The sequence below is a fragment of the Ovis canadensis genome, chromosome 2 (genome assembly GCF_042477335.2).
Source record: "Ovis canadensis isolate MfBH-ARS-UI-01 breed Bighorn chromosome 2, ARS-UI_OviCan_v2, whole genome shotgun sequence".
NCBI classification, from domain to species: domain Eukaryota; kingdom Metazoa; phylum Chordata; class Mammalia; order Artiodactyla; family Bovidae; genus Ovis; species Ovis canadensis.
Genome location: NC_091246.1, coordinates 153,427,570 through 153,439,638, shown reverse-complemented (window position 1 = coordinate 153,439,638; position 12,069 = coordinate 153,427,570). Strand labels below are relative to the sequence as shown.

The window sequence follows — 12,069 nt, the reverse complement described above, 5'->3', positions numbered from 1 at the left end:
TAGTATTTAATCAATCAGCTATTTCCTGTTTAGATTCTGCTTCTACTTCTGATGCAGAATTTTATTTTATCTCAATATCTTAACATTAGCTATTCAAGAAAATTAACTTTTGTATACAGAGAGTATACATGCTTTATATAAATAATGGGAAAAAGCATTCTGTATAAGTTGAAAATTGCTTCAGGTCTTTGAAATCAAAATCAAATGTTTATGTATGGGGAAAAAGATCTTCATATATTCTATATAAAGCTTTCCATTTTGCAGTTGTTTTCAGAGCCTGCCATTTTGAGTTATAGTGGAACAGTGCTCTTTCTGACCTTTGAACAAGTATGCATGACTTAGCTTTTGGCGTTCTTCCTAACAATACCCCAGAGGGCAGAGTTGTATTCCAATGTGACATGTATTTGAAAATGTCTTGCACAGAGGATAAATTTTATTTGTAAATGTATCAAGAGCAGATTCAAAATAGGCTGAAGCTTGCATTTATTTGGTTCAAGAAAATGATATGTCTCGACTTTGGCTATTGCTATTATTGCTTAAACCAACAGATTTTCTTAAACCTTGCCAAACAGAAGAGCAATGGGTTCTGAAATCTATCTTCATTTTAATTCTTTCTCTCATTATATTGTAAGTTTCTTTAATTCTAATTTCAAAGACTTTACCCTGCCTTGTGTCAGCACAAGTTGTCAGAAAGACAACAGGGTATAAAGCATGTCCTTCTGCTACATATTTTGCTGCATTTGAAGCATATGAGAGCTGATCTTTTTGGATTGAAATATGTCTATAATCTGGGTTTCCCTGGTGGTTCAGATGGTAAAGAATCTGTGTGCAATGCAGGAGACCTGGGTTCAGTTCCTGGTTCAGGAAGATCCCCTGGAGAAGGGAATGGCAACCCACCAGTATTCTTGCCTGGAGAATCCTATGGACAGAGGAGCCTGGTGGGCTATAGTCCAAGGGGTTGCAGAGTCAGCCATGACTGACTGACTAACACTTTCACTTTTCCCATGTCTATAATCCTACAACTGAAAGTACTGATTTGCTGAACGTGGAGGACAAATCTTTATTAAGATTATGATCAGGAATTAAAAGACTTTCAAAGAAGAAACAAAAATATTTTACTTTTCTAATAGTTATAAACTTGAATAAGCTTAGACATAGATCTTGAAACATTCATTCGAATTTATTCTACCTTTCATTTCTCCTTTTGTGCCCAGTGTTTACTTTTAAGGCAGTTTTTACATAGATGTTCCCCACCAGATACAAGTTGTAAATAATCTGTATTTCTCCTCATTCAGTATTTTGTATTTTGTCCATCCTACATGGTCAAACTGGAATATACTCACACCTCCCCCATTATTTTACTGAATACCTAATCACTGAGTCTGCTGGTTTGAGTATGTGTACAGTGTTCAAAATACAGAACCTATGTCCAATTCTTCTAAATAGGTAAGAAAATTTAGAGAAACTGAATGAAGGTTTAATGCATATGATTGTAATTTAGTTTAGTTTGAATAAAATGCATTATACTGAAGTAAAGTCACTAGAGTTGTACTTTATGTAGTAATTACTACTAATTGCTTTCAAGAGGTTAGTTCTCCTCAGCCATGTTTATAATGGCAATGGAATTATTTGTCCCTGCCATAGCATTAGTGGTGTTAATATTAATGATTTTCATATTTCTTTTGTACAGTTCAAAATGTCATCTTGTTAACAAGAATTCTTTATCAGAGATAAAAATGCATGTTACTAAATTGACAGGGTAACTATTTTCTATTTTTCATCTCACTAACAAATTATGCCAACTAGAAGGTTTGACTGCCCTCAGTTTCATGGAAAATCCAGCGACATTCCTTCTCTGAATGTGTGGTCAAATTAGTCTTTTCTTTTGTAAACTAACACTTGATAATCAAACAGAATAGTCACGTGCAAGTAGGTTTATGTTAATGAATTAGACCTCTAAATTACCAGGTCACATTGAAATTTATTTTCTGAAATTAAGAGAATATATAGTGCTATCATTTAGTCTTCCTTCTCTCTCTTCCAGAGAAATGATGAAGAAGCAGTTGTGGATAGAGGTGGAACTCGTTCTATTCTCAAAACACACTTTGAGAAAGAAGATTTAGAAGGTAAGACTTTTGGGGGGAAGGGGATACTTGTTGGTATTTCAAAGAAATGTGAAGTTTTCGTAATGTGGAGAACGGCAAAAGTTGAACTCAGAGTAGCGGTGGTGGTGGAACATGGATATGATGGTTTTGGTGTAGTCTGGAGAGCCAATAGGCAGTCCTGCAAACAATGAGAGCATTAATTCATTCAACAGACCTTTATTGAACCTCTCCTGTATTCCTATACTATATTGTGTGCCAGTCTTTCAGTAACCCTTGCTTCAAGGAGTTAAAATTAATTGGGAAATGAAAAGAAAAAAATTATGACAGACTAGCCACTCCAGTGTTCTTGCCTGGAGAATCCCAGGGATGGGGGAGCCTGGTGGGCTGCCATCTATGGGCTTGCACAGAGTCGGACACAACTGAAGCGACTTAGCAGCAGCGGCAGCAGCATCTTGGGTGGGGCTGCATGACAGAGGAGGACAGGAGAAGCATCTCACTGTGTTGTCAGAGTAGACTGTCACTGAGAGTTAAGGACAATTGGTGGTCTAGTTTTATTGCGATATCTGTGAGAGAGAGCTCAAGGTGTCATTTGTGTGATCAGATAATTCAACAGGGAGATTCTGAACCACAATATCCTGGGTTTAAATATCAGCTCTGTTCCTTATATGCTACAGAACCTTTAGCTAGTTAATTAGTTAGCTTCTCTGTGGCTTCTCTAGTGGCTCAGATGGTAAAGCATCTACCTGCAATGCAGGAAACCCAAGTTCAATCTCTGAATCAGGAAGAGCCCCTGGAGAAGGAAAGGGCAACCCACTCCAGGACCCTAGCCTAGAAAATTCAGTGGAGGGAGGAGACTGGCAAAGAGTCGGACCTGACTGAGAGACTTCACTTTCACTTTCTCAGTTTTTTTCTCTGTTGTTAAAATAAAGATAACAATAGAATGTGTTTCCTAAAGTTCTTGTGAGAAAAAAGGGAAAAATACTTAGAATAGTACCTGGTGCAAGAGTTACATAAGTGTTGGCAATTTTTCAGTTCAGTTCAGTCACTCTTTCAGTTCATGTCTGACTCTTTGCGACCCCATGAACTGCAGCACTCCAGGCTTCCCTGTCCATCACCAACTCCAAGAGCTTACTCAAACTCATATCCATTGAGTTGGTGATGCCGTCCAGCCATCTCATCCTCTGTCGTCCTCTTCTCCTCCTGCCTTCAATTTTTCCCAGCATCAGGGTTTTCTCCAATGAGTAAGCTCTTAGCATCAGGTGGCCAAAGGACTGGAGTTTCAGATTCAGCATCAGTCCTTCCAGTGAATATTCAGGGTTGATTTCCTTTAGGATGGACTGGTTGAATCTCCTTGCTATCCAAGGGACTTTCGAGAGTCTTTTCCAACACTACAGTTCAAAAGCATCAATTCTTCTGTGCTCAGCTTTCTTTATAGTCCAATTCTCACATCCATACATGACTACTGGAAAAACCATAGCATTGACTAGACGGACCTTTGTTGGTAAAGTAACATCTCTGCTTTTCAGTATGCTATCTAGGTTGGTCATAACTTTCCTTCCGAGGAGCAAACATCTTTTAATTTCATGGCTGCAATCACCATCTGCAGTGATTTTGGAGCCCCCCCCCCCAAATAGTCTGTCACCGTTTCCACTGTTTCGCATCTATTTCCCATGAAGTGATGGGACCAGATGCCATGATCTTCATTTTCTGAATGTTGAGCTTTAAGCCAACTTTTTCACTCTCCTCTTTCATTTTCATCAAGAGGCTTTTTAGTTCTTCTTCACTTTCTACCATAAGGGTGGTGTCATCTGCATATCTGAGGTTATTGATATTTCTCCCGGCAATCTTGATTAGCTTGTGCTTCTTCCAGCCCAGTGTTTCTCATGATGTACTCTGCATAGAAGTTAAATAAGCAGGGTGACAATATACAGCCTTGACGTACTCCTTTTCCTATTTGGAACCAGTCTGTTGTTCCATGTTCAGTTCTAACTGTTGCTTCCTGACCTGCATGTAGGTTTCTCAAGAGGCAGGTCAGGTGCTCTGGTATTCCCATCTGTTTCAGAATTTTCCACAGTTTATTGTGATCCACCCAGTCAAAGGCTTTGGCATAGTCAATAAAGCAGAAATAGATGTTTTTCTGGAACTCTCTTGGTTTGTCCATGATCCAGTAGATGTTGGCAATTTGATCTCTGGTTCCTCTGCCTTTTCTAAATCCAGCTTGAATATCTGTAAGTTCACAGTTTATGTACTTTGAAGCCTGGCTTGGAGAATTTTGAGCAGTACTTTGCTAGTGTGTGAGATGAGTGCAATTGTGTGATTGTTTGAGCATTCTTTGGCAGTTATTCAGTTCAGTTCAGTTCAGTCACTCAGTTGTGTCCGACTCTTTGTGACCCCATGAATCGCAGCATGCCAGGCCTCCCTGTCCATCACCATCTCCCGGAGTTCACCCAGACTCACGCCCATCGAGTCCTTGATGCCATCCAGCCATCTCATCCTGGGTCGTCCCCTTCTCCTCCTGCCTCCAATCTCTCCCAGCATCAGAGTCTTTTCCAATGAGTCAACTCTTCGCATGAGGTGTCCAAAGTACTGGAATTCACCTTTAGCATCATTCCTTCCAAAGAAATCCCAGGGTTGATCTCATTCAGAATGGACTGGTTGGATCTCCTTGCAGTACAAGAGACTCTCAAGAGTCTTCTCCAACACCACAGTTCAAACGCATCAATTCTTCGGCGCTCAGCCTTCTTCACAGTCCAACTCTCACATCCATACATGACCACAGGAAAAACCATAGCCTTGACTAGGCAGACCTTAGTCGGCAAAGTAATGTCTCTGCTTTTGAATATGCTATCTAGGTTGGTCGTAACTTTTCTTCCAAGGAGTAAGAGTCTTTTAATTTCATGGCTGCAATCACCATCTGCAGTGATTTTGGAGCCCAGAAAAATTAAGTCTGACACTGTTTCTACTGATTCCCCATCTATTTCCCACGAAGTGATGGGACCAGATGCCATGATCTTCGTTTTCTGAATGTTGAGCTTTAAGCCAACTTTTTCACTCTCCTCTTTCACTTTCATCAAGAGGCTTTTTAGTTCTTCTTCACTTTCTGCCATAAGGGTGGTGTCATCTGCATATCTAAGGTTATTGATATTTCTCCCGGCAATCTAGATTCCAGCTTGTGTTTCTTCCAGCCCAGCGTTTCTCATGATGTACTCTGCATAGAAGTTAAATAAGCAGGGTGACAATATACAGCCTTGACGTACTCCTTTTCTTATTTGGAACCAGTCTGTTGTTCCATGTTCAGTTCTAACTGTTGCTTCCTGACCTGCATACAGATTTCTCAAGAGGCAGGTCAGGTGGTCTAGTATTCCCATCTCTTTCAGAATTTTCCACAGTTTATTGTGATCCACACAGTCAAAGGCTTTGGCATAGGCAATAATACCACAATTTATGTGTACACACCGTTAGTTGATTTTTTTTATATTAAGAACATTCAGTTAGAAAATTAGGGAAGAAAATAGGTTACTACAGTGCAATTTCTACAGACTTTCAAATACAGCTGTACTTCCAAAATCTTGGAATTAATAGCACTCAAAATTCCTCAGCCTTCCGTTTATCAAGCAGCAGGGTGTTTAGCCAACAGAGGGCTAGACGGAAACTCAAGAGACCTATATTTTAGCTTTGACCTTGTACTAAAGTGTATAGTTTTAGGCTGAGCCATTAAACCTACCAAACAATGAAGGGGGTGAAACAGACAATGATTATTACTAGTGGGATACAAGGTATATGAAAGTTTTCATCTCTTTGTTAAAAAGTGATACCCAAATCATCTGAAGTAAAATGAATTGGAGATAGCTCTTAATAATCCACTGCAGTCTAAAGTGTTTATTCCCCTTAAGAATTGTAATGCAGCCACTTAAATTACAATTAAATTCATTATTCTTGGGTCTTAACTTTAGCTACAACAATTAAATAAGAAGAGAGGTAATATACTATCTAGAGACAACTTTCAAACTATACCTACTCTATGCCTGACATTTTGCTTGATTCACAGAAAGCCCTCGAGGTCTAGAAAGTTTATACTTACTGGGTGGACTCAGTAATTTGCATGCTATCCATATTTATTATATAAGTTGAAATGAGCAGAAACTTGAAAAATCTAACCCAGTAATGAGTAATATAAAGGTAATTTTTCTTTAGATTTGAAATGCTATTGCTTTTTTCTCAGCAGTGTATTTACTGTCCTGCTTAAGTTGTACCGTGACTTAAACTATGCTTATAGTCAGTAAACTCACACAAGAAAACCTAACAAAACAAGAATTTAGTGTAAGAATATACTCCATTCCAGGGAAAAATCATCTTGGGTTTAAAGATTATGGTTGATAATCCACACACAGATAAATGGAAGTTAACAGTTAGTAATTTATAAATGGGCCTTCCCTGGTAGCTCAGAAGGTAAAGCATCTGCCTGCAATGCAGGAGACCGGGGTTCGATCCCTGGGTTGGGAAGGATTCCCTGGAGAAGGAAATTTATTAATAGCTAAAGTAAAATGGTAAAGGGTCCCTTTGAATGGAAAATACATAATGCTAAAATAAGATTTACTAAGGTCATTTTAGTTATTGTGTTAACATATATTACATACATTTCCTTTTACTGGGAATGATTAGGAAATGCACATAATAGTGCACAATGCTTTAAAAGAGATTTCTGATTGAAAAAACACAATTGGATTAAATCATATTTGTTTCATTTGCTGATGTCTATAGTGCGAATTTTAATCCCAGAAGTGAATAATTGTGACCAAGTCACTGGTGATTGAAAATAACACCGCAGAATGCAAACTTAATATTATATTACAGAATTTTAAAAAATGAAGAAAACCTTATTTATGTTGGTTTTATAAGTATTTGTTTTGCTCCCAGATCATAGTGAGTAGATAAATATTCCAGCATTTGAGGATGCTGTAGAGGATTCTGTTGTGATGCATGCGAAGAATAAACAAATCTGTTAGTGATTCCCAAGTTGATTACCCTGCATCAGAAAATAATGCAGGAGCAATGGTTCAGAAAAAATCGTGGTTCAGAAAAAAAATCAACTGGCAGCATAATATATCATAACATGGGTAAGACGAGAGCCCCAGACGGAAAGGTGGCATTACTGAGGATAATGGAGGGAGTATGGTAGTTTCTCCTTTTGTGTAACTAAAAGGAAAAGACGGGAGTGACACTTTCTAAGAGCTTCTTTAGTAACATAGATAAAATATACCAACAGATACTTACTTGAAATGAAATAGAAGTTCTTTGTGGTAAAAAAGCCTAACATAAAATTTATCATCATAACCAGTTCTAAGTGTACAGTTCAGTGTTGTTAAACCTATTCACAATGTTGTATAAGCCATCTCCAGAACTTTTTCATCCTCAAAACTGAAATTCTGTAAAACAACAGCTCCCCATTTCTTTCTCCCCTGGCAACCACCATTCTACCTTCTGTTTCTATGAATTTGGCTACCATTATACACCTCATGTAAGTGAGCTCATGCAGTATTTGTCTTTTTTGACTGATTTATTTCACTTAGCATAATGTCTTGAAGGCTTATCTATGTTGTAGCATGTGTTAGACTTACTTTCCTTCTGAAGACTGAGTAATATCCATTGTATGTATATACTACATTCTATTTATCCACTCATCTATTTATGAACATAATTGCTTTCATCTCTTTGCTGTTGTGAGTAGTGCTGTTATGAGCATGAATATGCAGATATTTCTTTGGGACCCTGCTTTCAATTCTTTTGAGTATATACCCCTATGTGGACTTGCTGGATCCTAGGGTCAATCCTAAAGGAGTATCCATTGGAAAAATATCCATTGGAATATCCTGAATATTTAATCCTGAATATCCATTGGAAAAACTATGATACTTTGGCTACCTGATGCAAAGAGCTGACTCGTTGGAAAAGATCTTGATGCTGTAAAAGACTGAAGGCAAAAGGAGAAGTGGGTGGCAGAGAATGAGATGGTTAGATGGTATCACCAACTCAATGGACACGAATCTGAGCAAACTCTGGAGAGAGTGGAGGACAGAGAAGCCTCTATCTACTGTGTACTGTGGTAAATGGGGCTGCAAAGAGTCGTATACAATTTAGAGACTGAACAACAACAACAAGGGTCATTCTGTTTTTAATTTTTAGAGGAATTGTCATTTTGTTTTTCATAGCTCATGCACAATTTTACATTCCCACCAAACTGCACTAGGGTTCCATTTTTTTAAAACCCCCTCACTAATACAGTTTTCCAAGTTTTCTTGATAGTAGCCATCCTAATGGATGTGAGGTGATTTCTCATTGTGGTTTTCATTTGCATTTTCCTAATAATCGGTGGTATTAAACATCTTCACATATGCTTGTTGGCCATTTGTGTGTCATCTTTGGAGAAGTGTCTATTCAAGTCTTTTGTGCATTGTTTGAGTTTTTAATGTTGTTGTTGATACATGATTTGTAAATATTTTCTCTTGTTCAGTAGATTGCCCCTTCTCTCTGTTGACTGTGTCCTTTGGTACACATAAAATTTTATTGTTTTGATGTAGTCCAGTTTGTCTAGTTTTGCTTTTGTTGCCTATGTTTTTGCTGTTATTTTCAAGAAATACTTGCCAAATCCAATGTCATAAAGCTTTTTCCTATGTTTACTTCTAATTTATAGTTTTGGGTCTTACCTTTAGTTCTTTGATTCATTTTGAGTTAGTTTCTGTATATGGCATAGAATGCTTGCCCTTTTATCCTTCATATTCCTTTGTTGCCTGACTTTATACTTGTTACAGCTTGTATCCCTCCTCACAGGTTAAACTTTACCCAAAATCATTGATATATATAAATAAATTCTTTAGTGAGTGAGATACAATTTGTTTTCTGTGTTTTTAGCACATATTTCTAAAATAATACCTGCTATTTTCTACAGCTTGAGAACATATAGGAGGCAGTAAAACCTTAAGAATATTATTAGAAACTTTTGTGTTCAAAACCTTTTAGTTGTTCCATACCAAATTGGGGGCTTCCCAGGTGGCTCAGTGGTAAAGAATCCACCTGCAATGCTGGAGATGCAGATTAGATCCTGGGTTGGGAAGAGCCCCTGGAGAGGGAAATGGCAACCCGCTTCAGTATTCTTGCCTAAACAGAAATCCCATGGACAGAGAAGCCTGGCGGGCTACAGTCTGTGGAGTTGCAAAGAGTCAAACACGACTTCGTGACTAAACAACAATAATACCAAATTGGTGCCGTCTCATCTTCTCCACCAGAGAAGACAATGGCACCCCACTCCAGTACTCCTGCCTGGAGAATCCCATGGATGGAGGAGCCTGGTGGGCTACAGTCCATGGGGTCACTAAGAGTCAGACACGACTGAGTGACTTCACTTTCACTTTTCACTTTAACACATTGGAGAAGGAAATGGCAACCCACTCCAGTGTTCTTGCCTGGAGAAACCCAGGGATTGGGGAACCTGGTGGGCTGCCGTCTATGGGGTCGCACAGAGCCGGACACGACTGAAGTGACTTAGCAGCAGCAGCAGCATCTTCTCCACAAAGAATAGAATGTTCATTCTACCCACCTGTTAGTGTTACTTGATCCCTCCTGGCAGAATAATTATCTTCCTCCTTCAGATAACTCTTTCTGAATTTACATCATTTCATATATTATTATTATGTATATATTTCTTATCATTCTTATTTGATTACAAGCTTGTTCAGGAACAAATCTTTGTCTTACCTGTTATTTGCATTATATTATGGTATCTATCCAGCACTTTTTCTTATACTTGATAGGTACTAAAAAATGTGTTGCATTGAATCTCATTTATATGTAATTCAATAATATGTCACTAAACATGTAAGAAGTTAAGTTTATGTAATATAATTAGATGCATAATCAACACTCATCAAATATTTAATTACCTTTCAAACATTTAACATGTAAATACAGGAGGTTCTGATTATGCACTGTACTAAGATAAATAAAACTAGTTACATCTTAATTGGATATTCAGGAATTCATAAATTTTAGTTTAATGGAAAAGTTAAGCTAATATTTAAATCTTGGCCTACAAATTAAATTAAAAAGTCATTTTGTTTATTTTATGTTGCTTTTAGCAGAGAGCAAAATACTTTTAAGTCGTGGATTTAATGGAGAAAATTATACCTGTATCTTGATATTCTTTTGCTCACTTTATTTTAAACAAAAAATTAGGTTTACTAGTTTATTTCTTTTAGGACCATTCAATATATTGTGGACCCAAAGTCCAGAGAAAATATAAGTAAAATATGTAGTGCAAAGCTGTCATGCAACATAATTTTATCAGTGATAATACCATCCCACTTTCTTCATTTCACCTAATGCATTCCTGTGCTCTTAAGATAACTATAATGCTTTTCTGACCATAATTATTGTAATGTCAAAAGTATTTTTCACTAAAAAACAAAAGATAAGTTCTGATCCTATGATTATGATATGATATTTTTCAACCAAAGTAAAAAATAATTTAAAAAATAAAGAAAAATCCAAAACTTAGGCTTACATATTTTTCTTTCTGATTTTTTAATCTCCAAAAATTGCCATCAGAAGGCAAAAATGAATTCTGGTGAGAGAAACAAAAGTTGCCTTCAGAGAGATTGAGATGGGCTTAGAAGGATGAATGAGAGTTCTGAGGACAAAGAAGGAAGGATTTATCATATTCTGGGAATGGCAAATATGGTGTGACTAACACACTGGAATTGTGTACATGGAGGTAAGGAGTGACTGGAAATGAAGTTTAAATATTTACATAAGGTAAGTCAAATAATGAAGAATGAATTAATTTTTTAAAGTTACTCAGTGTGATAAGTGCTATTATCATCTCAATTTTATGGATAAAGAAACCAAAGCCCAAAAGATTGGGCTGCCTAAGCCCTGACTAGCAAGTGTAAGAGCAGGGATTCAGACACTCAGGGGTCTGGGCTTTTAACACCTAGATATAAACATAATGTGGAGACTTGTTTTTTAGGTGACTGAATGGGGCAAGATGTGTATTAACTGGAAGACTGGGGCATATTTACTCAATCATAACTATTTTGAAAAAGTTGAGATTATCCAATGAAGCAATAAAGAATTTGATAGTACCTGCATTGCAATAGCTTTCCAAATAATTTTGCAAAAATTTGAAAAATTTAAAACTAGTAAATTCCCATTAGACCGATTCATTTCCACAAAAGGAGGAGCTCTGCCCCATTGGAGACAGTTTTTAATGTAACCTCATGTTCCCTTATTTTAAATTCTTGTCTCTGCTGTACCACAGAATGAATAATCTTATTGTTTCGTTATTTCAAATGTCTTTTATTTGAAAAAGAAAGAACCATTTTTCCTGCTATTTTTGATTGCTAGCTTTTGTGCAATTTAATATTGTGATACAGGTTCAAAGTCACTTGATGGAGAAATTCTAACTGGTATTTGGTCCATTAGTAATAATTAATGGAGTTAATTAACTACATAGGATCCATTTTAAATTGTACATTCTGCCTGCCAAACACTTTAGATATTTGAGGATGGAAATTGGGCAAATAGTCTAATAGTTAAGATACCAAAAAAAAAAAAAAAGATATCCAGTAGTAAATTTTACTTCCTAATTGACTATCTTGGCCACCTATGTACATTTCACAATGAATTGTTTTATTTTTCTCCTGGATATCCTAAAAATAAAAACTAAATAAGAGAATATTTATTTTTAAACAGTCTAATAATGGAATTACTTTTATTCCTAAAATTAACTCCCAGGTGAGCTATACATCATGTTCCATGTTTCTTCATACTAATTGTTCCACATGAATTTTGTGTGTGACCCACATCTTTATTTTGATATATAAACTTATTTGTGATATTTTTTCTATTTGAAGTGGTAGCTTGATAGTTATTTATAGTCTGTTTTTAGAGTATATTGTAAATTTTAAAG

The 12,069-nt window shown here is 36.7% G+C and overlaps 1 protein-coding gene across 2 annotated transcripts in view; it reads left to right on the top strand.

Moving 5' to 3' along the window:
- Positions 1–12,069, top strand: part of SLC4A10 (solute carrier family 4 member 10) — a 343,935-nt gene that overhangs the window by 123,771 nt on the left and 208,095 nt on the right. For both annotated transcript variants that reach the window (XM_069574340.1, XM_069574339.1), the window contains exon 2: positions 2,045–2,126. In XM_069574340.1, the coding sequence (XP_069430441.1) occupies positions 2,045–2,126 (82 nt within the window). The remainder of the gene's footprint in view (positions 1–2,044; positions 2,127–12,069) is intronic.